Below are 27915 nucleotides of genomic sequence, written 5' to 3'. Positions count from 1 at the left end.
CACACACACCTGTTCTCTATACTACCCTACACACACAAACACACACACACCTGTTCTCTATACTACCCTACCCCTACACACACACACACCTGTTCTCTATACTACCCTACACACACACACACCTGTTCTCTATACTACCCCCCCCCCCACACACACACACACACCTGTTCTCTATACTACCCCCCCCCCCCCCCCACACACACACACACACGCACACGTTCTCTGTACTACCCTACACACACACCTGTTCTCTATATTACCCCTACACACACACCTGTTCTCTATACTACCCTACACAAACACACACCTATTCTCTATACTACCCTACACACACACACACACATTGGTGTTGTGATTTCTGCTGGCCTGGTCGGGTAGTGAGTTGTTGGCCTGGTGTAGTGATTTCTGCTGGCCTGGTCAGGTAGTGAGTTGTCCTGGTGTAGTGATTTCTGCTGGCCTGGTCAGGTAGTGAGTTGTTGGCCTGGTGTAGTGATTTCTGCTGGCCTGGTCAGGTCGTGAGTTGTTGGCCTGGTGTAGTGATTTCTGCTGGCCTGGTCAGGTAGTGAGTTGTTGGCCTGGTGTAGTGATTTCTGCTGGCCTGGTCAGGTAGTGAGTTGTTGGCCTGGTGTAGTGATTTCTGCTGGCCTGGTCAGGTCGTGAGTTGTTGGCCTGGTGTAGTGATTTCTGCTGGCCTGGTCAGGTCGTGAGTTGTTGTCCTGGTGTAGTGATTTCTGCTGGCCTGGTCAGGTAGTGAGTGAGTTGACCTGGTGTGTAGTGATTTCTGCTGGCTTGGCATCTCAAAGTTAGCCAGGAATTACACATCATATGGGCTTTCACAACAATTACCTTTCAATGTCCAACTGTTTGGCAGAAAGAATTCAAGGCCACAGTGAAGTAGATGTCTGCAGGATACAGACCCTGGTGTCTGTCTGGTCCGACATGGCTCAGTTGGTAGAGCATGGCTCTTGTAAACGTCAGGATTGTGGATTCAATTCCCGGGAAACAGTCGTATGTAAAGTTTATGCACAAATGACTGTAAGTGGCTTTAGATAAAAATGTCTTGCTAAATGGCGTATTCTATATTATATTTACAAAGATGTAAGGTATACAGACCACGGCGGTCATCCAATCAGCATTCAGTGCTCAAACCAATATATTATAGAATATAAACTGGGTGGTTCTGATTGGCTGACATCCGTGGTATATCAGACCGTGCTATTATAAACTGTTTACCAACGTAATTAGAGCAGTAAATATATGGTATACGGTCTGATGTACCACGGCTGTCAGCCAATCAGTATTCAGGGCTCAAACCACCCAGTTTATAATATATTTACCAAGATGTAAGGTATGCGCGGTCTGATATACCACGGCTGTCAGCCAATCAGCATTCAGGGCTCAAACCACCCAGTTTATAATATATTTACCAAGATGAAAGGTATACGGTCTGAAATACCACGGCTGTCAGCCAATCAGCATTCAGGGCTCAAACCACCCAGTTTATAATATATTTACCAAGATGAAAGGTATACGGTCTGATATACCACGGCTGTCAGCCAATCAGCATTCAGGGCTCAAACCACCCAGTTTATAATATATTTACCAAGATGAAAGGTATACGGTCTGATATACCACGGCTGTCAGCCAATCAGCATTCAGGGCTCAAACCACCCAGTTTAAAATATATTTACCAAGATGAAAGGTATACGGTCTGGTATACCACGGCTGTCAGCCAATCAGCATTCAGGGCTCAAACCACCCAGTTTATAATATATTTACCAAGATGAAAGGTATACGGTCTGATACACCATGGCTGTCAGCCAATCAGAACCACACCGTTCACATTCTATTATGTATGTAGCCAGATATATTCTTCCTGTTTGTGTGTTTTAAAACACACCCAATATTTGGTATCAAGTCTGCTTTTTGTCTAACTGCATCGTATCACATTTCTGATAATTGTGTGTGTGTGTGTGTGTGTGTGTGTGTGTGTGTGTGTGTGTGTGTGTGTGTGTGTGTGTGTGTGTGAGAGAGGAGAGCTGTTAGGTGTTGTCTTCCCCACTCTGACTATGTTAGGTGTGGTCTCTATTAAAAGGGTCTCTATTAAGGGGTCTCTATTAAGGGGTCTCTATTAAGGAGTCTCTATTAAAGGGTCTCTATTAAAGGGTCTCTATTAAAGGGGGTCTCTATTAAGGGGTCTCTATTAAGGAGTCTCTATTAAGGGGTCTCTATTAAAGAGGTCTCTGTTAAAGGGTCTCTATTAAAGGGGGTCTCTATTAAGGAGTCTCTATTAAAGGGGGTCTCTATTAAAGGGGGCCTCTATTAAAGGGGGTCTCTATTAAAGGGGGTCTCTATTAAAGGGGTCTCTATTAAAGGGGTCTCTATTAAGGGGTCTCTATTAAAGAGGTCTCTGTTAAAGGGTCTCTATTAAAGGGGGTCTCTATTAAGGAGTCTCTATTAAAGGGGGTCTCTATTAAAGGGGGTCTCTATTAAAGGGGGTCTCTATTAAAGGGGTCTCTATTAAAGGGGGTCTCTATTAAAGGGGGTCTCTATTAAAGGGGTCTCTGTTAAAGGGGTCTCTATTAAGGGGTCTCTATTAAAGGGGTCTCTATTAAAGGGGTCTCTATTAAGGAGTCTCTATTAAAGGGGGTCTCTATTAAAGGGGGTCTCTATTAAAGGGGGTCTCTATTAAAGGGGGTCTCTATTAAAGGGGGTCTCTATTAAAGGGGGTCTCTATTAAAGGGGTCTCTGTTAAAGGGGTCTCTATTAAGGGGTCTCTATTAAAGGGGGTCTCTATTAAAGAGGGTCTCTATTAAAGGGGGTCTCTGTTAAAGGGGTCTCTATTAAGGGGTCTCTATTAAAGGGGGTCTCTATTAAAGAGGGTCTCTATTAAAGGGGTCTCTATTAAAGGGGTCTCTATTAAAGGGGGTCTCTATTAAAGGGGTCTCTATTAAAGGGGTCTCTATTAAAGGGGGTCTCTATTAAAGGGGCCTCTATTAAAGGGGGCCTCTATTAAAGGGGGTCTCTATTAAAGGGGTCTCTATTAAAGAGGTCTCTATTAAGATGTTTGTGATGAGAGATTGTGTGTGACTGACCCCGAAGCCTGTAGTCTCATGATAATGAATCAGCATTATGATGGCTGGGTGTGTGGGCTTGTGTCGGAGTCTGATCCCCTCTAGGACACTCCTCTTCAGGTAAGTCTTGTCTGCTGTTGGTCTCAGCTCCTTTCTCCAGGAGGCTGTCGTCAGGAATTTTGTGACTTCCTGACTCCGTTCCGTGACTCCCTGACTCCATTGTGTGACTCCGTTCCGTGACTTCCTGACTCTATTTTGTGACTCTGTTCCGTGACTTCCTGACTCCATTGTGTGACTCCGTTCCGTGACTTCCTGACTCCATTTTGTGACTCCGTGACTTCCTGACTCCATTTTGTGACTCCGTTCCGTGACTTCCTGACTCCATTTTGTGACTCCGTTCCGTGACTTCCTGACTCCATTTTGTGACTCCGTTTCGTGACTTGTGGTGACCTGTTGTCTACGTTGTTTCCCTCCAGAGAAACTGTTATTTCATCGTGTTAATGAGTTGTCTTTTCCTCGTGAAGATATTTTACTGCTCTGAGTGATGAGGTAAACTCCGTCGCTATTCTGTGGGGATTTGTTCATTGTTTCAAAAGGGGGTTTTGACTTGAATGAAGGTGTACAGATGAATAGATGTTGTCAAGCTACTGTAGCTTGTGTGTGAGATGAGCGTTGGATGTGAATTAATCAACCAAATCATTTAGCTGTCCAGACGTAATTTGAAGCTTCAAACTGTTATGTGGATGAGGTATTAGACTAGTTTGAGCAAAAAAAAATGTAGGTTCGTTTATCAATCACTATTTTGGAAAACTACACAAATCCCCAAGTGATTACAGTTACACACATATCACGGTTTTTCTCTCCGTTAAATTATTCTCTGACATATTCCTTTATCTGTCAATGATTTCAGCTGCGTACAGAATAGATGTTCACCTTACCATCGTTAGTCTGTTACTGAGGAGGGGAGAGGAGGGGAGGTGAGGAGAGGAGAGGAGAGGGGAGGGGAGGGGAGGGGAGGGGAGGGGAGGGGAGAGGAGAGGAGAGGAGAGGAGAGGAGAGGAGAGGAGAGGAGAGGAGAGGAGATAGTGACTCTGTGTTAGTGACTCTCTATCCCGGTGAGGGAAGGTATTGGGAATGAAAGGTATTGTAATAGAGCCTGCCGCGCTAGAGACAGCCGTACTCTCTGAAACACACACACACACACACTTCTCCTCACATTAAGATGCAGAAAGTTGAAGCCACCTGGACTCACCTGTAAATCACCAATGGGACGTGTTCGTCTGTTAGGCAGAGACCCAGCAGATTCTGCATGGACACATTATGTAATTCAGTATTGGGACGTCCCTTGTATTCAGTATTGAGAAGCCTCCTGTATACAGGATTGAGAAGTCTCCTGTATACAGTATTGAGAAGTCTCCTGTATACAGTATTGAGAAGTCTCCTGTATACAGTATTGAGAAGTCTCCTGTATACAGTATTGAGAAGGCTCATATATACAGTATTGAGAAGGCTCATATATACAGTATTGACAAGTCTCCTGTATACAGTATTGAGAAGCCTCCTCCTGTATACAGTATTGAGAAGACTCCTGTATACAGTATTGAGAAGACTCCTGTATACAGTATTGAGAAGACTCCTGTATACAGTATTGAGAAGCCTCCTCCTGTATACAGTATTGAGAAGACTCCTGTATACAGTATTGAGAAGACTCCTGTATACAGTATTGAGAAGGCTCCTGTAAAAACACTAGATACTCTCTCATGCAGATGTTAAATATACTTTTTCCTTTTTTTTTATTTAGTGTTCTTGTGCTTTAACACCTCGGCTATTTGTCCTGATTCTGTTTATATCCCTGATCTCACCAACAAACACAAGACATGTCCATATCACGTCTTCGGGAAGCGAGAACCTGAAGATGTTTCCCTGAATGTCGGCTCTGCAGCGTCTCTCACACGAAGAAGCAGAACTCCTGCTATAACAACACTACTCCCACTGGAATCAGAGAAACAGACTCCAGCGTGCCTCTCATTACCACTTCAGAGAGACAGGAGACTGGGCTTACTGAGCAGAGAGAGAGAGACAGGAGCCTGGGCTTACTGAGCAGAGAGAGAGAGACAGGAGACTGGGCTTACTGAGCAGAGAGAGAGAGACAGGAGACTGGGCTTACTGAGCAGAGAGAGAGAGACAGGAGACTGGGCTTACTGAGCAGAGAGAGAGAGACAGGATACTGGGCTTACTGAGCAGAGAGAGAGAGACAGGAGACTGGGCTCACTGATCAGAGAGAGAGACAGGAGACTGGGCTCACTGAGCAGAGAGAGAGAGACAGGAGACTGGGCTCACTGAGCAGAGAGAGAGAGACAGGAGACTGGGCTCACTGATCAGAGAGAGAGAGAGAGACAGGAGACCGGGTTCACTGAGCAGAGAGAGAGACAGGAGACGAGGCTCACTGAGCAGTGAGAGAGCGACAGCAGACGAGGCTCACTGAGCAGAGCGAGAGACAGGAGACTGGGCTTACTGATCAGAGAGAGAGAGACTGGAGACTGGTCTCACTGAGGAGAGAGAGAGAGACAGGAGACGAGGCTCACTGAGCAGAGAGAGAGACAGGAGACAAGGCTCACCGAGCAGAGAGAGAGACAGGAGACTGGGCTCACTGAGGAGAGAGAGAGACAGGAGACTGGGATCACTGAGCAGAGAGAGAGACAGGAGACTGGGCTGACTGATCAGAGAGAGAGACAGGAGACTGGGCTCACTGATCAGAGAGAGAGACAGGAGACTGGGCTCACTGAGGAGAGAGAGAGAGAGACAGGAGACTGGGCTCACTGAGGAGAGAGACAGGAGACTGGGCTCACTGAGGAGAGAGAGAGAGAGACAGGAGACTGGGCTCACTGAGGAGAGAGACAGGAGACTGGGCTCACTGAGGAGAGATAGAGAGAGAGAGACAGGAGACTGGGCTCACTGAGGAGAAAGAGAGAGACAGGAGACTGGGCTCACTGAGCAGAGAGAGAGAGACAGGAGATTGGGCTCACTGAGCAGAGAGAGAGAGAGACAGGAGACTGGGCTCACTGATCAGAGAGAGAGAGACAGGAGACTGGGCTCACTGATCAGAGAGAGAGAGAGACAGGAGACTGGGCTCACTGATCAGAGAGAGAGAGACAGGAGACTGGGCTCACTGAGTAGAAAGACAGGAGACTGGGCTCACTGAGGAGAGAGAGAGAGAGACAGGAGACTGGACTCACTGAGGAGAGAGAGAAACAGGAGACTGGACTCACTGAGGAGAGAGAGAGATACAGGAGACTGGACTCACTGAGGAGTGAGAGAGAGACAGGAGACTGGACTCACTGAGGAGAGAGAGAGAGAGACAGGAGACGAGGCTCACTGAGGAGAGAGAGAGAGAGAGACAGGCAGAGATAATGCAGCTGGGGAATGGTGAATAGCTTTCTTTCCTACCTCTCCTTGTTCTCTCTCTTTCCTCCCTCTCCTGGTTCTCTCTCTTTCCTACCTCTCCTGGTTCTTTCTCTTTCCTACCTCTCCTGGTTCTCTCTCTTTCCTCCCTCTCCTGGTTCTCTCTCTTTCCTACCTCTCCTGGTTCTCTCTCTTTCCTCCCTCTCCTGGTTGTCTCTCTTTCCTCCCTCTCCTGGTTCTCTCTCTTTCCTCCCTCTCCTGGTTATCTCTCTTTCCTCCCTCTCCTGGTTCTCTCTCTTTTCTCCCTCTCCTGGTTCTCTCTCTTTTCTCCCTCTCCTGGTTCTCTCTCTTTCCTCCCTCTCCTGGTTCTCTCTCTTTCCTCCCTCTCCTGGTTCTCTCTCTTTCCTCCCTCTCCTGGTTCTCTCTCTTTCCCCCCTCTCCTGGTTCTCTCTCTTTCCTCCCTCTCCTGGTTCTCTCTCTTTCCCCCCTCTCCTGGTTCTCTCTCTTTCCTCCCTCTCCTGGTTCTCTCGCTTTCCTCCCTCTCCTGGTTCTCTCTCTCTTTCCTCCCTCTCCTGGTTCTCTCTCTCTTTCCTCCCTCTCCTGGTTCTCTCTCTTTCCTCCCTCTCCTGGTTCTCTCTCTTTCCTCCCTCTCCTGGTTCTCTCTCTTTCCTCCCTCTCCTGGTTCTCTCTCTCCTACCAGGTGAATGGGTAAATATTTACCTTTCCAGATTGCCTCTACTCCTTCTCATCCTCCCATCCGTCTCTCACACCTTCTGCGCCGCATTACTTTTGTCAGGGGATGCGTCCCACTGTTGGTGCCCTTCGTCTCTCACCTCAACCACTCCCCTACATCTGTTGTGTAAATACTCACCTCCGAAGACGACGAGAGACGACGAGGACATTATGCAGAGAAAGAGAGAGAGAGACAGAAAGAGAGAGAGAGAGAGAGAAAGGAGAGGGGGAATCTTGTGATTTTTCTTCTTCCTCTGAGCTCGGGCAAACAAAGAAATTAATATAATTCTGCTCGAGACAATGAAGTGGTTTCTAAACCTTCTAACTCAACACGTGCATTTCTGATTCAGAGTTTGTTGATTTCCAGCAGGTTTTTTAATTAAAGGGATTTGGCCCCACGTGGAGTACAGGCCTTGAGTAAATGTAAGCCTTGATAGGTGTAAAATGTGTGAATAGTGAAAACACACATAACAAAATGCATCCACCCCCCCTCCCCCGGAAATCTGTCCCAACCCGACACTATGCCCTAGCTAGGAGTTGTTATGGGAATGGGAATGGGCCTGTGTGTGTGTGTGTGTGTGTGTGTGTGTGTGTGTGTGTGTGTGTGTGTGTGTATGCCTGCTCTGGTGTGGTGTGTGTGGTGTGTGTGTGTGTGTGTGTAAAGATGTGAGAAGTTCAACACTGTGGTGGTGGTGTCGTCGTTTGAAACCTGTTTCTCTCAGGATTAAGTTGAATTTACCCAACAGTATTTTGGGACTGAAATGTTTTGTAAGTCGATAATTACAATAATACAGTTTATCTCAGGATCACAGCTCAGTGTAATCAGATTTGACCAGTTGGAGGGTTTTATAACCTGAAATCAGGTGTTTTTATAGGTAGATATGACTAGTTTAATGGTTTTATAAACTGAAATCGGGTGTTTTTATAGGTAGATATGACTAGTTTAATGGTTTTATAAACTGAAATCGGGTGTTTTTATAGGTAGATATGACTAGTTTACAGTTTCCTCAGTCCCCGTACGATGGGATCAAGATCGATTTCACCAAACACTTGTATCCACTGAAATGGTCATAAAGCTGTTGGTAGGTAGGTAGAAGTGTTGTTGACAGTTCCCTCGGTATTCTGTCAGTATATCACACTCACAGTGACCAGACTACCACCTGATACCATGCTGCCCTGAACAGCTGGGTGTTTAACGTGGACCGGAGCGATGAAGACACCCTTCGTTAAGTGTACTTCCTGCTAACCCCCCCCCCCCCCCCCTCTCCGGAGACCTGCTCTGCCCTGCCCTGCCAGCCACCTGTGTACTAGCTAGCTAGATAACTACCTCTGTGGCTGTGGATGGATGGATGGATGGTGTATATTAGCTACCTAGGTAACTACCTCTGTGGCTGTGGCTATGGATGGATGGTGTATATTAGCTAGCTAGATAACTACCTCTGTGGCTGTGGATGGATGGATGAATGGTGTATATTAGCTAGCAAGATAACTACCTCTGTGGCTGTGGATGGATGGTGTATACTAGCTAGCTAGATAACTAGCTCTGGGGCTGTGGATGAATGGATGGTGTATATTAGCTAGCTAGATAACTACCTATGTGGCTGTGGATGGATGGTGTATATTAGCTAGCAAGATAACTACCTCTGTGGCTGTGGATGGATGGTGTATACTAGCTAGCTAGATAACTAGCTCTGGGGCTGTGGATGGATGGATGGTGTATATTAGCTAGCTAGATAACTAGCTCTGTGGCTGTGGATGGATGGATGGATAGTGTATATTAGCTAGCTAGATAACTAGCTCTGGGGCTGTGGATGGATGGATGGTGTATATTAGCTAGCTAGATAACTACCTCTGTGGCTGTGGATGGATGGATGGTGTGGTGTATATTAGCTAGCTTGATAACTAGTTCTGGGGCTGTGGATGGATGGATGGTGTGGTGTATATTAGCTAGCTAGATAACTAGCTCTGGGGCTGTGGATGGATAGTGTATAATAGCTAGCTAGATAACTAGCTGTTGGGATGGACGGATGGTGTATATTAGCTAGCTAGATAACTAGCTCTGGGGCTGTGGATGGATGGATGGATGGTGTATATTAGCTAGCTAGATAACTAGCTCTGGGGCTGTGGATGGATGGATGGATGGTGTATATTAGCTAGCTAGATAACTAGCTCTGGGGCTGTGGATGGATGGATGGTATATATTAGCTAGCTAGATAACTAGCTCTGGGGCTGTGGATGGATGGATGGTGTATATTAGCTAGCTAGATAACTAGTTCTGGGGCTGTGGATGGATGGATGGTGTATATTAGCTAGCTAGATAACTAGTTCTGGGGCTGTGGATGGATGGATGGTGTATATTAGCTAGCTAGATAACTAGCTCTGGGGCTGTGGATGGATGGATGGTGTGGTGTATATTAGCTAGCTAGATAACTAGCTCTGGGGCTGTGGATGGATGGATGGATGGTGTATATTAGCTAGCTAGATAACTAGCTCTGGGGCTGTGGATGGATGGATGGTGTATATTAGCTAGCTAGATAACTAGTTCTGGGGCTGTGGATGGATGGATGGTGTATATTAGCTAGCTAGATAACTAGCTCTGGGGCTGTGGATGGATGGATGGTGTGGTGTATATTAGCTAGCTAGATAACTAGCTCTGGGGCTGTGGATGGATGGATGGATGGTGTATATTAGCTAGCTAGATAACTAGCTCTGGGGCTGTGGATGGATGGATGGATGGTGTATATTAGCTAGCTAGATAACTAGCTCTGGGGCTGTGGATGGATGGATGGTGTATATTAGCTAGCTAGATAACTACCTCTGTGTGTGGATGGATGGTGTATATTAGCTAGCTAGATAACTAGCTCTGGGGCTGTGGATGGATGGATGGTGTATATTAGCTAGCTAGATAACTACCTCTGTGTGTGGATGGATGGTGTATATTAGCTAGCTAGATAACTAGCTCTGGGGCTGTGGATGGATGGATGGTGTATATTAGCTAGCTAGATAACTACCTCTGTGGATGGATGGATGGATGGTGTGGTGTATACTAGCTAGCTCGGTAACTAGCTCTTGGGCTGTGGATGGATGGATGGTGTATATTAGCTAGCTAGATAACTAGCTCTGGGGCTGTGGATGGATGGATGGTGTATATTTGCTAGCTAGATAACTAGCTCTGGAGCTGTGGATGGATGGATGGATGGATGGATGGTGTATATTAGCTAGCTAGATAACTAGCTCTGGGGCTGTGGATGGATGGATGGTGTGGTGTATATTAGCTAGCTAGATAACTAGCTCTGGGGCTGTGGATGGATGGATGGTGTATATTAGCTAGCTAGATAACTAGCTCTGGGGCTGTGGATGGATGGATGGTGTATATTAGCTAGCTAGATAACTACCTCTGTGTGTGGATGGATGGTGTATATTAGCTAGCTAGATAACTAGCTCTGGGGCTGTGGATGGATGGATGGTGTATATTAGCTAGCTAGATAACTACCTCTGTGGATGGATGGATGGTGTGGTGTATACTAGCTAGCTCGGTAACTAGCTCTTGGGCTGTGGATGGATGGATGGTGTATATTAGCTAGCTAGATAACTAGCTCTGGGGCTGTGGATGGATGGATGGATAGTGTATATTAGCTAGCTAGATAACTAGCTCTGGGGCTGTGGATGGATGGATGGTGTATATTAGCTAGCTAGATAACTAGCTCTGGGGCTGTGGATGGATGGATGGTATATATTAGCTAGCTAGATAACTAGCTCTGGGGCTGTGGATGGATGGATGGTACCCTCCAGGAGGCCAGGCGGCCCACAGCCTGATGTAGTTGCATCTCTCCTCCCCCCTCGTCTCCCCAGCGCCTCGTTCCTTTGGCGGTAACTGACAGATGAGTTAAGGAGCAGTAGCAGCAGGATCTCTGGGCTGCTTACCAGTTAGGAGGAGTGGAGCGCTGGCCTTGTCTGTCGGGCCTCTGTCTCTTTCTCTACTGCTGGGGTCATTATTTACCTAGACCCCACTCGGGCCTTCTATCCTTCTCTCTCTCTTTCCCTCTCCCCCTCCCTCATTCTCTCCCTCCCTCCACCCTCTCTCTCTCTCCCCACACTCTCTCTCTCCCCACTCTCTCTCGATCTCCCCCAATCTCTCTGCCCCCCCACTCCCCCCCCCTCTCTCTCTCTCTCATTTATTCAGCCATTCATTTAATTAGCCATTAATATATTTATTCAGCCATTCAACCATTCATTAATTTATTCAGCCATTCATTCATTTATTCAGCCTTTCATTCATTTTTCAGCCATTTATTCAGCCATTCATTCATTTATTCATTCATTAAATCATTTATTCATTAAGTAATTAATTAATTAATTCATTCATTAATTAATTTATTCAGCCATTCATTCATTTATTCAGCCGTTCATTCATTTGTTGTCAGATTCACTCATACATAGTAGCAGTGAAAGGGTTATTGTTTCCTCTCTTGACCGTGTTGTTTTAAACATGGGTATTTTAAAGCAGTTTCCCGTCTCAGCATCACCATGGAAACGACCACATGTAACGCCGGTCCTCCAACAAATGAACTTTGATTGCAGGTCCAGGCAAGTAGATGTTACATGACAACACAGACATCTGTGTTGGGGGTATTCACTCTGATTCACTCTGATTCACTTATTCACTCTGATTTACTCTGATTCACTTATTCACTCTGATTCACTCTGATTCACTCTGATTCACTTATTCACTCTGATTCACTCTGATTTACTCTGATTCACTTATTCACTCTGATTCACTGATTCACTCTGATTCACTGATTCACTCTGATTCACTGATTCACTCTGATTTACTCTGATTCACTTATTCACTCTGATTCACTCTGATTCACTGATTCACTCGTATTCTCTGATTCACTTTGATTCACTCTGATTCTCTGATTCACTTTGATTCACTCTGATTCACAGTGGTGGTGTAGAGCTGAGCTCACCACAGAGTAGCTCTCTCTCTAGCTCTCTTCCCTCTCTCTCTCTAGCTCCCTTCCCCCTCTCTCTCTAGTTCTCTTCCCCCTCTCTCTTCCCCCTCTCTCTCTCTAGCTCTCTTCCCCCCCCCTCTCTCTCTCTCTCTCTCTCTCTCTCTAGCTCCCTTCCCCCTCTATCTATCTCTCTCTCTCTCTCTCTCTCTCTCTAGCTCTCTTCCCCCCTCTCTCTCTCTCTAGCTCTCTTCCCCCCCTATCTCGCTCTCTAGCTCTCTCCCCCCCTCTCTCTCTCTAACTCTCTTTCCCCCCCTCTCTCTCTCTTTAGCTCCCTTCCCTCTCTATCTATCTCTCTCTCTCGCTCTAGCTCTCTTCCCCCCCTATCTCGCTCTCTAGCTCTCTCCCCCCTCTCTCTCTCTAGCTCTCTCCCCCCTCTCTCTCTCTAGCTCTCTTCCCCCCCTCTCTCTCTCTCTAGCTCTCTTCCCCCCCCCTCTCTCTCTAGCTCTCTTCCCCCCCTCTCTCTTCCCCCTCTCTCTAGCTCTCTTCCCCCCCCTATCTCGCTCTCTAGCTCTCCCCCCCTCTCTCTCTCTAGCTCTCTTACCCTCCCTCTCTCTCTCTAGCTCTCTTTCCCCTTTCTCTCTCTAGCTCTCTTCCCCCTCTCTCTCTCTAGCTCTCTTCCCCCTCTCTCTCTAGCTCTCTTTCCCCTCTCTCTCTCTAGCTCACTTCCCCCTCTCTATCTCTCTTCCCCCTCTCTCTCTCTCTAGCTCTCTTCCTGTCTCTCTCTCTTCCCCCTCTCTCTCTCTAGCTCTCTTCCCCCATCTCTCTCTCTAGCTCTATTCCCCATCTCTCTCTCTAGCTCTCTTCCCTCTCTCTCTCTAGCTCCCTTCCCCCTCTCTCTCTAGTTCTCTTCCCCCTCTCTCTTCCCCCTCTCTCTCTCTAGCTCTCTACCCCCTCTCTCTCTAGCTCACTTCCCCCTCTCTCTCTAGCTCTCTTCCCCCTCTCTCTATAGCTCTCTTCCCCCCCCTCTCTCTCTCTCTCTCTCTCTCTCTCTAGCTCCCTTCCCCCTCTCTCTCTCTCTCTCTCTCTCTCTCTAGCTCCCTTCCCCCTCTATCTATCTCTCTCTCTCTCTCTCTCTCTCTCTAGCTCTCTTCCCCCCTCTCTCTCTCTCTAGCTCTCTTCCCCCCCTATCTCGCTCTCTAGCTCTCTCCCCCCCCTCTCTCTCTCTAACTCTCTTTCCCCCCCTCTCTCTCTCTTTAGCTCCCTTCCCTCTCTATCTATCTCTCTCTCTCGCTCTAGCTCTCTTCCCCCCCTATCTCGCTCTCTAGCTCTCTCCCCCCTCTCTCTCTCTAGCTCTCTTCCCCCCCTCTCTCTCTCTCTAGCTCTCTTCCCCCCCTCTCTCTCTCTAGCTCTCTTCCCCCCCTCTCTCTTCCCCCTCTCTCTAGCTCTCTTCCCCCCCCTATCTCGCTCTCCTGCTCTCCCCCCCTCTCTCTCTCTAGCTCTCTTACCCTCCCTCTCTCTCTCTAGCTCTCTTTCCCCTTTCTCTCTCTAGCTCTCTTCCCCCTCTCTCTCTCTAGCTCTCTTCCCCCTCTCTCTCTAGCTCTCTTTCCCCTCTCTCTCTCTAGCTCACTTCCCCCTCTCTATCTCTCTTCCCCCTCTCTCTCTCTCTAGCTCTCTTCCTGTCTCTCTCTCTTCCCCCTCTCTCTCTCTAGCTCTCTTCCCCCATCTCTCTCTCTAGCTCTATTCCCCATCTCTCTCTCTAGCTCTATTCCCCCTCTCTCTCTCTAGCTCTCTTTCCCCTCTCTCTCTCTAGCTCTCTTCCCCCTCTCTCTCTCTCTCTAGCTCTCTTCCCCCTCTCTATCTCTCTCTCTAGCTCTCTCCCCCTCTCTCTCTAGCTCTATTCCCCCATCTCTCTCTCTAGCTCTCTTCCCCCATCTCTCTCTCTAGCTCTCTTCCCCCATCTCTCTCTCTAGCTCTCTTCCCCCATCTCTCTCTCTAGCTCTCTTCCCTCTCTCTAGCTCTCTTCCCCCTTTCTCTCTTCCCCCTCTCTCTCTCTAGCTCTATTTCCCCTCTCTCTCTTCCCCCATCTCTCTCTCTAGCTCTCTTCCCTCTCTCTCTCTAGCTCTCTTCCCCCTCTCTCTCTTCCCCCTCTCTCTCTCTAGCTCTATTCCCCCTCTCTCTCTCTAGCTCTCTTCCCCCTCTCTCTCTCTCTCTCTCTCTCTGTATGAGATAGAAAAGGCATAACCAGTGGGAGTGCAAGAAATGGCAACTAATAGCATCTGAACTAGCGATGCATTCTGGAAGCTTCCGAGCTGGCCGACATATTTCCAAAGACCTCAGCAATCAGCCTGACAAGCTAACAATGCATCAAAGACACACAAAAAATTCCGTGGTCGACAGACAGACAGACAAACAGACAGGAGGAACCTTTTTGTGTGATTCCAGACATGTAGCCAGATCCAATTCTGTCATTTCTCTCTCTCTCTCTCTCTCTCTCTCTCTCTCTCTCTCTCTCTCTCTCTCTCTCTCTCTCTGTCTCTCTCTCGCTCTCTATCCCCTTCCTCTCTCTCTCTCTCTCTCTCTCTCTCTCTCTCTCTCTCTCTCTCTGTCTCTCTCTCGCTCTCTTTCCCCCTCTCTCTCTCCCTCTCACTCGCCCTCTCTCTCTCTCGCCCCCCCTCTCTCTCTTTCTCGCTCTCTCCCTCTCTCTCTCTCGCTCTCTCCCCCTCTCTCTCTCTCTCTATTTCACGCTCTCTCTCTCCCCCTCTCCCCTCTCTCTCTCTCTCCCCCCCTCTCTCCCCCTCTCCCCTCTCTCTCTCTCTCTCTCCATCTCTCTCTCTCTCTCTCTCCCCCCTCTTTCTATCTCTCTCTATCTCTCTCTCTCTTTCACTCTCCCCCTCTCTCTCTCCCCATCTCTCTCTCCCTCTCTCTCTCTCCCCCTCTCTCTCCCCTCCCCTCTCTCTCTCTCTAGGATGCCAGCCCTTCATTCATTCAGCCTCTTCTCCTTTGTCACTGTATTGATGACTTCAACAGACAGGGACACACTCACTTCAACAGACAGGAACACACTGACTTCAACAGACAGGAACACACTCACTTCAACAGACAGGAACACACTCACTTCAACAGACAGGAACACACTCACTTCAACAGACAGGAACACACTCACTGTCGTATCTCAGTATCTTATTCCAGGAACCATTTAGTTCACTGTCGTATCTCAGTATCTTATTCCAGGAACCATTTAGTTCACTGTCGTATCTCAGTATCTTATTCCAGGAACCATTTAGTTCACTGTCGTATCTCAGTAACTTATTCCAGGAACCATTTAGTTCACTGTCGTATCTCAGTATCTTATTCCAGGAACCATTTAGTTCACTGTCGTATCTCAGTATCTTATTCCAGGAACCATTTATTTCATTGTCGTATCTCAGTATCTTATTCCAGGAACCATTTATTTCACTGTCGTATCTCAGTATCTTATTCCAGGAACTATTTCACTGTCGTATCTCAGTATCTTATTCCAGGAACCATTTATTTCACTGTCGTATCTCAGTATCTTATTCCAGGAACCATTTAGTTCACTGTCGTATCTCAGTATCTTATTCCAGGAACCATTTATTTCACTGTCGTATCTCAGTATCTTATTCCAGGAACCATTTATTTCACTGTCGAATCTCAGTAACTTATTCCAGGAACCATTTAGTTCACTGTCGTATCTCAGTATCTTATTCCAGGAACTATTTATTTCACTGTCGTATCTCAGTATCTTATTCCAGGAACCATTTATTTCACTGTCGTATCTCAGTATCTTATTCCAGGAACTATTTCACTGTCGTATCTCAGTATCTTATTCCAGGAACTATTTCACTGTCGTATCTCAGTATCTTATTCCAGGAACCATTTATTTCACTGTCGAATCTCAGTAACGTATTCCAGGAACCATTGTCACTTAGTTATTCATTAAATCGGATGAGTCTGTCTAGGACATACTGTACACCACAGCACCTTCTGAAAATATTCAGACCACTTGACTTTTTCTACATTTTGTTACGTTACAGCCTTATTCTAAAATGGATTCAATTGTTTTTTCCCCTCATCAATCTACACACAATATCCCATAATGCCGAAGAATGATTACATAGAAGATTGTTGTGTTTAGTCCCTCTGTAAGCCAGACGGAATGGTTGTGGGGTTCAGTCCCTCTGTAAGCCAGACGGAATGGTTGTGGGGTTCAGTCCCTCTGTGAGCCAGACGGAATGGTTGTGGGGTTCAGTCCCTCTGTAAGCCAGACGGAATGGTTGTGGGGTTCAGTCCCTCTGTAAGCCAGACGGAACGGTTTTGGGGTTCAGTCCCTCTGTAAGCCAGACGGAATGGTTGTGGGGTTCAGTCCCTCTGTAAGCCAGACGGAACGGTTGTGGGGTTCAGTCCCTCTGTAAGCCAGACGGAATGGTTGTGGGGTTCAGTCCCTCTGTGAGCCAGACGGAACGGTTGTGGGGTTCAGTCCCTCTGTGAGCCAGACGGAACGGTTGTGGGGTTCAGTCCCTCTGTAAGCCAGACGGAATGGTTGTGGGGTTCAGTCCCTCTGTAAGCCAGACGGAACGGTTGTGGGGTTCAGTCCCTCTGTGAGCCAGACGGAATGGTTGTGGGGTTCAGTCCCTCTGTAAGCCAGACGGAATGGTTGTGGGGTTCAGTCCCTCTGTGACAACCAATCTGACTACAATACAAACCCACAGACAGACAGACAACCCATCTGACTACAATACAAACCCACAGACAGACAGACAACCAATCTGACTACAATACAAACCCACAGACAGACAGACAGACAGACAGACAGACAGACAGACAGACAGACAGACAGACAGACAGACAGACAGACAACCCATCTGACTACAATACAAACCCACAGGCAGACAGGCAGACAGACAGACAGACAGACAGACAGACAGACAGACAGACAGACAGACAGACAGACAGACAGACAGACAGACAGAGAGACAGACTCAACCTGAGCTCGGAGAGACTTCAGACTGTCTATGTCCCTTGTGTTCCACACTTACCACAATACTATTGAATGAAGAAATGTATATAGGAAGGGTTCAAGTAGTACGCTAGTATGGCTATTGGAACACAGGCTCTGTATATGACCGGGGAACAAGGCCTGGGAACAGAAATGTGGACAGGAAGACCGTGTTTTATATTCCTCCTCTTGGGTTGGAGGTGAAAGGTCAAGGATTCCCCAGAGCCCTGCCGAACCTCTTGAATATGAACGACTCTGGACCGAGCAGACGTCAGTAGGCCGGGGGGGGGGGGGGGGGGTCCACTTCATGTGTTTAGAGATGGACTTCTGTCAATAAGTGCACATTGATCCACGTTAGATGGCTGGAGGAGATGGTAATGATGCCGCAGGAGGAGACTCCCACCCACAACAGCAGGAAGAGGAATTACGATCAGGAGAGGGGGAAGAAGAACGTATTCAAAAAAAAAAATAGTCTTGGAGAGTGCTGATCTAGGATCAGGGGTCTCGGTGTAGGAGTGAAGTGCTGATCTAGGATCAGGGGCCGAGTGTATCAGGGGTCTCGGTGTAGGGGTGAAGTGCTGATCTAGGATCAGGGGCCGAGTGTATCAGGGGTCTCGGTGTAGGGGTGAAGTGCTGATCTAGGATCAGGAGCCGAGTGTATCAGGGGTCTCGGTGTAGGGGTGAAGTGCTGATCTAGGATCAGGGGCCGAGTGTATCAGGGGTCTCGGTGTAGGGGTGAAGTGCTGATCTAGGATCAGGGGCCGAGTGTATCAGGGGTCTCGGTGTAGGGGTGAAGTGCTGATCTAGGATCAGGGGCCGAGTGTATCAGGGGTCTCGGTGTAGGAGTGAAGTGCTGATCTAGGATCAGGGGCCGAGCGTATCAGGGGTCTCGGTGTAGGGGTGAAGTGCTGATCTGGGATCAGGGTCCGAGCGTATCAGGGGTCTCGGTGTAGGGGTGAAGTGCTGATCTGGGATCAGGGGCCGAGTGTATCAGGGGTCTCGGTGTAGGGGTGAAGTGCTGATCTGGGATCAGGGGCCGAGTGTATCAGGGGTATCGGTGTAGGAGTGAAGTGCTGATCTAGGATCAGGGGCCGAGTGTATCAGGGGTCTCGGTGTATGGGTGAAGTGCTGATCTAGGATCACGGGTCTCGGTGTAGGGGTGAAGTGCTGATCTAGGATCAGGGGTCTCGGTGTAGGAGTGAAGTGCTGATCTAGGATCAGGGGCCGAGTGTATCAGGGGTCTCGGTGTAGGAGTGAAGTGCTGATCTAGGATCAGGGGCCGAGTGTATCAGGGGTCTCGGTGTAGGGGTGAAGTGCTGATCTAGGATCAGGGGCCGAGCGTATCAGGGGTCTCGGTGTAGGAGTGAAGTGCTGATCTAGGATCAGGGGCCGAGCGTATCAGGGGTCTCGGTGTAGGGGTGAAGTGCTGATCTAGGATCAGGAGCCGAGCGTATCAGGGGTCTCGGTGTAGGGGTGAAGTGCTGATCTAGGATCAGGGGCCGAGCGTATCAGGGGTCTCGGTGTAGTGGTGAAGTGCTGATCTAGGATCAGGAGCCGAGTGTATCAGGGGTCTCGGTGTAGGAGTGTAAGTGCTGATCTAGGATCAGGGGCCGAGCGTATCAGGGGTCTCGGTGTAGGAGTGAAGTGCTGATCTAGGATCAGGGGCCGAGCGTATTAGGGGTCTCGGTGTAGGAGTGAAGTGCTGATCTAGGATCAGGGGCCGAGCGTATCAGGGGTCTCGGTGTAGGGGTGAAGTGCTGATCTAGGATCAGGGGCCGAGCGTATCAGGGGTCTCGGTGTAGGAGTGAAGTGCTGGTCTAGGATCAGGGGCCGAGCGTATCAGGGGTCTCGTGTAGGAGTGTAAGTGCTGATCTAGGATCAGCGGCCCAGTGTATCAAGCGTCTCTGTGTTTGAGTGAAGTGCTGATCTGGGATCAGGGGCCGAGTGTATCAGGCGTCTCTGTGTTTGAGTGAAGTGCTGATCTAGGATCAGATCCTATCCATATGACCTCATGTATTATGACCTTAAAGCTCTTATTTTTATTTTATTTTATTTAACTAGGCAAGTCAGTTAAGAACAAATTCTTATTTTCAATGACAATTTTCTGTTCTGTTGTGGCTCCACTATTCCACCTCTCTCTGTTATGTTGTGGCAGCTCCACTATTCCACCTCTCTCTGTTCTGTTGTGGTTCCACTATTCCACCTCTCTCTGTTCTGTTGTGGCTCCACTATTCCACCTCTCTCTGTTCTGTTGTGGTTCCACTATTCCACCTCTCTCTGTTCTGTTGTGACTCCACTATTCCACCTCTCTCTGTTCTGTTGTGACTCCACTATTCCACCTCTCTCTGTTCTGTTGTGGTTCCACTATTCCACCTCTCTCTGTTCTGTTGTGGCTCCACTATTCCACCTCTCTCTGTTCTGTTGTGGCGGCTCCACTATTCCACCTCTCTCTGTTCTGTTGTGGAGGCTCCACTATTCCACCTCTCTCTGTTCTGTTGTGGCTCCACTATTCCACCTCTCTCTGTTCTGTTGTGGCGGCTCCACTATTCCACCTCTCTCTGTTCTGTTGTGGCTCCACTATTCCACCTCTCTCTGTTCTGTTGTGGCTCCACTATTCCACCTCTCTCTGTTCTGTTGTGGCTCCACTATTCCACCTCTCTCTGTTCTGTTGTGGCTCCACTATTCCACCTCTCTCTGTTCTGTTGTGGCTCCACTATTCCACCTCTCTCTGTTCTGTTGTGACTCCACTATTCCACCTCTCTCTGTTCTGTTGTGGAGGCTCCACTATTCCACCTCTCTCTGTTCTGTTGTGGCGGCTCCACTATTCCACCTCCCTCTGTTCTGTTGTGGCTCCACTATTCCACCTCTCTCTGTTCTGTTGTGGCTCCACTATTCCACCTCTCTCTGTTCTGTTGTGGCTCCACTATTCCACCTCTCTCTGTTCTGTTGTGGCAGCTCCACTATTCCACCTCTCTCTGTTCTGTTGTGACTCCACTATTCCACCTCTCTCTGTTCTGTTGTGGAGGCTCCACTATTCCACCTCTCTCTGTTCTGTTGTGGCGGCTCCACTATTCCACCTCTCTCTGTTCTGTTGTGGCGGCTCCACTATTCCACCTCTCTCTGTTCTGTTGTGGGGGCTCCACTATTCCACCTCTCTCTGTTCTGTTGTGGCTCCACTATTCCACCTCTCTCTGTTCTGTTGTGGCAGCTCCACTATTCCACCTCTCTCTGTTCTGTTGTGGAGGCTCCACTATTCCACCTCTCTCTGTTCTGTTATGGCGGCTCCACTATTCCACCTCTCTCTGTTCTGTTGTGGCGGCTCCACTATTCCACCTCTCTCTGTTCTGTTGTGGCTCCACTATTCCACCTCTCTCTGTTCTGTTGTGGCAGCTCCACTATTCCACCTCTCTCTGTTCTGTTGTGGCTCCACTATTCCACCTCTCTCTGTTCTGTTGTGGCTCCACTATTCCACCTCTCTCTGTTCTCTTGTGGCTCCACTATTCCACCTCTCTCTGTTCTGTTGTGGGGGCTCCACTATTCCACCTCCCTCTGTTCTGTTGTGGAGGCTCCACTATTCCACCTCTCTCTGTTCTCTTGTGGTTCCACTATTCCACCTCTCTCTGTTCTGTTGTGGTGGTTCCACTATTCCACCTCCCTCTGTTCTGTTGTGGAGGCTCCACTATTCCACCTCTCTCTGTTCTGTTTTGGCTCCACTATTCCACCTCTCTCTGTTCTGTTGTGGCGGCTCCACTATTCCACCTCTCTCTGTTCTGTTGTGGAGGCTCCACTATTCCACCTCTCTCTGTTCTGTTGTGGCTCCACTATTCCACCTCTCTCTGTTCTGTTGTGGCGGCTCCACTATTCCACCTCTCTCTGTTCTGTTGTGGCTCCACTATTCCACCTCTCTCTGTTCTGTTGTGGCAGCTCCACTATTCCACCTCTCTCTGTTCTGTTGTGGCTCCACTATTCCACCTCTCTCTGTTCTGTTGTGGCTCCACTATTCCACCTCTCTCTGTTCTGTTGTGGCAGCTCCACTATTCCACCTCTCTCTGTTCTGTTGTGGGGGCTCCACTATTCCACCTCTCTCTGTTCTGTTGTGGCTCCACTATTCCACCTCTCTCTGTTCTGTTGTGGCTCCACTATTCCACCTCTCTCTGTTCTGTTGTGACTCCACTATTCCACCTCTCTCTGTTCTGTTGTGGAGGCTCCACTATTCCACCTCTCTCTGTTCTGTTGTGGCGGCTCCACTATTCCACCTCCCTCTGTTCTGTTGTGGCTCCACTATTCCACCTCTCTCTGTTCTGTTGTGGCTCCACTATTCCACCTCTCTCTGTTCTGTTGTGGCTCCACTATTCCACCTCTCTCTGTTCTGTTGTGGCAGCTCCACTATTCCACCTCTCTCTGTTCTGTTGTGACTCCACTATTCCACCTCTCTCTGTTCTGTTGTGGAGGCTCCACTATTCCACCTCTCTCTGTTCTGTTGTGGCGGCTCCACTATTCCACCTCTCTCTGTTCTGTTGTGGCGGCTCCACTATTCCACCTCTCTCTGTTCTGTTGTGGGGGCTCCACTATTCCACCTCTCTCTGTTCTGTTGTGGCTCCACTATTCCACCTCTCTCTGTTCTGTTGTGGCAGCTCCACTATTCCACCTCTCTCTGTTCTGTTGTGGCAGCTCCACTATTCCACCTCTCTCTGTTCTGTTGTGGCTCCACTATTCCACCTCTCTCTGTTCTGTTGTGGCTCCACTATTCCACCTCTCTCTGTTCTGTTGTGGGGGCTCCACTATTCCACCTCTCTCTGTTCTGTTGTGGAGGCTCCACTATTCCACCTCTCTCTGTTCTGTTATGGCGGCTCCACTATTCCACCTCTCTCTGTTCTGTTGTGGCGGCTCCACTATTCCACCTCTCTCTGTTCTGTTGTGGCTCCACTATTCCACCTCTCTCTGTTCTGTTGTGGCAGCTCCACTATTCCACCTCTCTCTGTTCTGTTGTGGCTCCACTATTCCACCTCTCTCTGTTCTGTTGTGGCTCCACTATTCCACCTCTCTCTGTTCTCTTGTGGCTCCACTATTCCACCTCTCTCTGTTCTGTTGTGGGGGCTCCACTATTCCACCTCCCTCTGTTCTGTTGTGGAGGCTCCACTATTCCACCTCTCTCTGTTCTCTTGTGGTTCCACTATTCCACCTCTCTCTGTTCTGTTGTGGTGGTTCCACTATTCCACCTCCCTCTGTTCTGTTGTGGAGGCTCCACTATTCCACCTCTCTCTGTTCTGTTGTGGCTCCACTATTCCACCTCTCTCTGTTCTGTTGTGGCAGCTCCACTATTCCACCTCTCTCTGTTCTGTTGTGGCAGCTCCACTATTCCACCTCTCTCTGTTCTGTTGTGGCGGCTCCACTATTCCACCTCTCTCTGTTCTGTTGTGGCTCCACTATTCCACCTCTCTCTGTTCTGTTGTGGGGGCTCCACTATTCCACCTCTCTCTGTTCTGTTGTGGCTCCACTATTCCACCTCTCTCTGTTCTGTTGTGGCAGCTCCACTATTCCACCTCTCTCTGTTCTGTTGTGGGGGCTCCACTATTCCACCTCTCTCTGTTCTGTTGTGGCAGCTCCACTATTCCACCTCTCTCTGTTCTGTTGTGGTTCCACTATTCCACCTCTCTCTGTTCTGTTGTGGGGGCTCCACTATTCCACCTCTCTCTGTTCTGTTGTGGCGGCTCCACTATTCCACCTCTCTCTGTTCTGTTGTGGGGGCTCCACTATTCCACCTCTCTCTGTTCTGTTGTGGGGGCTCCACTATTCCACCTCTCTCTGTTCTGTTGTGGCAGCTCCACTATTCCACCTCTCTCTGTTCTGTTGTGGCTCCACTATTCCACCTCTCTCTGTTCTGTTGTGGCGGCTCCACTATTCCACCTCTCTCTGTTCTGTTGTGGCGGCTCCACTATTCCACCTCTCTCTGTTCTGTTGTGGGGGCTCCACTATTCCACCTCTCTCTGTTCTGTTGTGGCGGCTCCACTATTCCACCTCTCTCTGTTCTGTTGTGGGGGCTCCACTATTCCACCTCTCTCTGTTCTGTTGTGGGGGCTCCACTATTCCACCTCTCTCTGTTCTGTTGTGGCAGCTCCACTATTCCACCTCTCTCTGTTCTGTTGTGGCAGCTCCACTATTCCACCTCTCTGTTCTGTTGTGGCGGCTCCACTATTCCACCTCCCTCTGTTCTGTTGTGGCAGCTCCACTATTCCACCTCTCTCTGTTCTGTTGTGGAGGCTCCACTATTCCACCTCTCTCTGTTCTGTTGTGGCGGCTCCACCGTCTTCAGCGTGAGGTAGCCTTGAAGTTGGTTTGTACCTGTGAATCAGAGATCAATAAATGCAGAATATATACAAGCCAGGATCAATGAACCAGTCCTCTGCAGAGGTTCTCATTCAATCACGGACCCGGGACAATAATCAATTGCCACTGAGGCTGCTAATAAGGGTCCTGTTGCAGGAATTATCCCACAGAGAAGATCCGCATAGCAACAGTGGACAGACATCACAGGCCAATGTTAATTTTCAACACACTTGCGTCACACACACTGTAGTTAGTTACATTTACGTTTCCTTGACACGTTGTTCTAATATGTCGTTAGGTTCTGGTTCATCTTTCCCTGATTCCGTATTGTAATTTGTAAGCTGTGAATTTGAATGATCCGGGTTCAATTGGAGGTGTTTTATTGTGCTTTCATTCAGATATTGATTAGGTAAATAACCTTTTCTCTCTCTTCCTCCTTCTCTCTCTTCCTCTCCTCTCTCTTCCTCTCCTCTCTCTCTTCCTCTCCTCTTTCTTCCTCTCCTCTCTTCCTCTCCTCTCTCTTCCTCTCTCTTCCTCTCCTCTCTCTCTTCCTCTCCTCCCTCTTCCACTCCTCTCTCTCTTCCTCTCCTCTCTCTTCCTCTCTTCCCTCCCTCTCTTCCTCTCCTCTCTCTCCCTCTCCTCTCTTCCTCTCCTCTCTCTTCCTCTCCTCTCTCTCTTCCTCTCCTCTCTCTTCCTCTCCTCTCGCTATTCCTCTCCTCTCTCTCTTCCTCTCCTCTCTTCCTCCCTCCCTCCCTCTCCTCTCTCTTCCTCTCCTCTTCCTCTCCTCTCTCTTCCTTTCCTCTCTCTCAGGGTTCCTGGTATCACCATCGCAACGGACATCATCTGTGGTTTCCCAGGGGAGACGGATGCTGACTTCCAGGAGACATGTGACCTGGTGAAGGAGTATCGCTTCCCCAGCCTCTTCATCAACCAGTTCTACCCCCGGCCTGGCACCCCCGCCGCCAAGATGGACCAGGTCCCCGCCCAAGTGGTGAGTTAGTTACAATCCCTGATTTATTAAGTTGATTTCCAGTGTGTATGATCACACCACATGTTGTACCACATCACACCTGTTTACATTTGATCACATGTTGTACCAGAGTGTGATTCTTCTTCTTGTTTGGAGGCAGTAGAGTTTAACATGGACCAGAGTGTTGAGGCAGTAGAGTTTCAGTACTGTAGTATGAGATAACCAGACTAAACCAGACTAAACTCAGACTAAACTCAGACTAAACTAGACTAAACCAGACTAAACTCAGACTAAACTAGATTAAACCAGACTAAACCAGACTAAACTAAACCAGACTAAACCAGACTAAACCAGACTAAACCAGACTAAACCAGACTAAACTCAGACTAAAATAGATTAAACCAGACTAAACCAGACTAAACTCAGACTAAACCAGACTAGACTAAACTCAGACTAAACTAGACTAAACCAGACTAAACTCAGACTAAACTCAGACTAAACTCAGACTAAACCAGACTAGACTAAACTCAGACTAAACTCAGACTAAACCAGACTAAACTCAGCCACCTCAGCGTGTTATCCTAAGTACTATATTGACACGAGGTGTTAGGCTGTATTGTTGCCCGGATGTTTTCGATGACGACGGGCTGGATTCACCCAGCTGTCAGACCTAAGATGTTTTCGATGACGACGGGCTGGATTCACCCAGCTGTCAGACCTAAGATGTTTTCGATGACGACGGGCTGGATTCACCCAGCTGTCAGACCTAAGATGTTTTCGATGACGACGGGCTGGATTCACCCAGCTGTCAGACCTAAGATGTTTCCGATGACGACGGGCTGGATTCACCCAGCTGTCAGACCTAAGATGTTTTTACATGTGTTTTTTTTTAGTATGTCTGATTCTGAATTATAAAAAAATATTTTTGTAATTTGTGTCTCTTATCAAGGAGTAAAAACCGGAATAAAATGTCCCCCCTCTCGTCATCTGAACATAAAAACCTGCTCCAATTATGTCAAGAAATATGATATATCCTGGAGTGTTTTATACCACGCTGGATTAACACAATCAAAGACACTGGAGTTGAGCTCTCTCCTCTCTCTTAATATATCCCTGTGTGTGTGTGTGTGTGTGTCTGTGTCTGTGTGTGTGTGTGTGTCTGTGTCTGTGTCTGTGTCTGTCTGTCTGTGTGTGTGTGTGTGTGTGTGCGGATGCGTGTGTGTGTGTGTGTGTGTGTGTGCGGATGCGGGTGCGTGTGTGTGTGTGTGTGTGTGTGTGTGAGAAATCTCTCTCTCTCAGCATTAATGGTAATTCATACAGATCTGTTTGTGAACTGAGCCAGGCGTTTCTCTGACTGATTTCTACCAGCATGGGGTAATTCAGCTGTCGTACTAAGTCAGTCAGACTGCCGGTTCATTTCAACAAAGACATTTTCTCGTATCTCATATTTTTTACATGTCTTCAATTACAGCATGTTGTTGTTGTTGTCTGTTGAACATCTTTTAATCCATCAGGAGAAAATAGGATCTTGGCTCTTTATTTATTTGTGTTTTATTTCCGGCATTCATTATTGACAATGAAAACGTCTTGAGGTTTCCACTTCCTGTTCAATAGTAATGATTAGGTAACTTCCTGTTCAATAGTAATGATTAGGTAACGTCCTGTTCAATAGTAATGATTAGGTAACTTCCTGTTCAATAGTAATGATTAGGGAACGTCCTGTTCAATAGTAATGATTAGGTAACGTCCTGTTCAATAGTAATGATTAGGTAACGTCCTGTTCAATAGTAATGATTAGGTAACTTCCTGTTCAATAGTAATGATTAGGGAACGTCCTGTTCAATAGTAATGATTAGGTAACGTCCTGTTCAATAGTAATGATTAGGTAACTTCCTGTTCAATAGTAATGATTAGGTAACGTCCTGTTCAATAGTAATGATTAGGTAACTTCCTGTTCAATAGTAATGATTAGGTAACGTCCTGTTCAATAGTAATGATTAGGTAACTTCCTGTTCAATAGTAATGATTAGGTAACTTCCTGTTCAATAGTAATGATTAGGTAATGTTCAATAGTAATGATTAGGTAACTTCCTGTTCAATAGTAATGATTAGGTAACTTCCTGTTCAATAGTAATGATTAGGTAATGTTCAATAGTAATGATTAGGTAACTTCCTGTTCAATAGTAATGATTAGGTAATGTTCAATAGTAATGATTAGTAATGATTAGGTAACTTCCTGTTCAATAGTAATGATTAGGTAACGTTCTGTTCAATAGTAATGATTAGGTCAGTGAGACAGATAACAAGTAATTATGTTCAACATTTTGCTATCATTGTTTGAAACTGTGTCAGGATCAATACCCTAGAAATATAATCCATAGAATTGGTTTGGAACCTCTAATCCTGTCAATTTGAATGGGTTTGGAACTTCTAATCCTGTCAATTTGAATGGGTTTGGAACCTCTCTAATCCTGTCAATTTGAATGGGTTTGGAACCTCTAATCCTGTCAATTTGAATGGGTTTGGAACTTCTAATCCTGTCAATTTGAATGGGTTTGGAACCTCTCTAATCCTGTCAATTTGAATGGGTTTGGAACCTCTAATCCTGTCAATTTGAATGGGTTTGGAACCTCTCTAATCCTGTCAATTTGAATGGGTTTGGAATCTCAAATCCCGTCAATTTGAATGTGTTTGGAACCTCTAATCCTGTCAATTTTAATGGGTTTGGAACCTCTAATCCTGTCAATTTGAATGGGTTTGTAACCTCTAAAGCTGTCTATTTGAATGGGTTTGGAACCCCTGAACCTGTCAATTTGAATGGGTTTGGAATCTCAAATCCCGTCAATTTGAATGTGTTTGGAACCTCTAATCCTGTCTATTTGAATGGGGTTGGAACCTCTAATCCTGTCTATTTGAATGGGGTTGGAACCTCTAATCCTGTCTATTTGAATGGGGTTGGAACCTCTAATCCTGTCTATTTGAATGGGGTTGGAACCTCTAATCCTGTCTATTTGAATGGGGTTGGAACCTCTAGTCCTGTCTATTTGAATGGGTTTGGAACCTCTAATCCTGTCCATTTGAATGGGTTTGGAACCTCTAATCCTGTCCATTTGAATGGGGTTGGAACCTCTAGTCCTGTCTATTTGAATGGGGTTGGAACCTCTAATCCTGTCTATTTGAATGGGTTTGGAACCTCTAATCCTGTCCATTTGAATGGGGTTGGAACCTCTAATCCTGTCCATTTGAATGGGGTTGGAACCTCTAGTCCTGTCTATTTGAATGGGGTTGGAACCTCTAATCCTGTCTATTTGAATGGGGTGGCCAGTTCTATGGATTCTTTCTATGCTCAATACACTCCAGTGAAGTGTACCAAACCATTACTGAAGACCACAAGGTTTAAACAGGACTTTAACCAGGACCAGATCACATGTGGTTTAA

The 27915-nt window shown here is 47.5% G+C and overlaps 1 protein-coding gene across 2 annotated transcripts in view; it reads left to right on the top strand.

The window, feature by feature from the left end:
• LOC110506554 (CDKAL1 threonylcarbamoyladenosine tRNA methylthiotransferase) overlaps positions 1-27915 on the top strand; it is a 699428-nt gene that overhangs the window by 492277 nt on the left and 179236 nt on the right. For both annotated transcript variants that reach the window (XM_090230627.1, XM_090230628.1), the window contains one exon: positions 24318-24498. In XM_090230627.1, coding sequence (XP_090086753.1) covers positions 24318-24498 — 181 coding nt within the window. The remainder of the gene's footprint in view (positions 1-24317; positions 24499-27915) is intronic.

The sequence above is a fragment of the Oncorhynchus mykiss genome, chromosome 3 (genome assembly GCF_057628025.1).
Source record: "Oncorhynchus mykiss isolate SJ-2025 chromosome 3, ASM5762802v1, whole genome shotgun sequence".
NCBI classification, from domain to species: Eukaryota; Metazoa; Chordata; class Actinopteri; order Salmoniformes; family Salmonidae; genus Oncorhynchus; species Oncorhynchus mykiss.
This window is presented reverse-complemented; position numbering and strand designations above follow the sequence as displayed.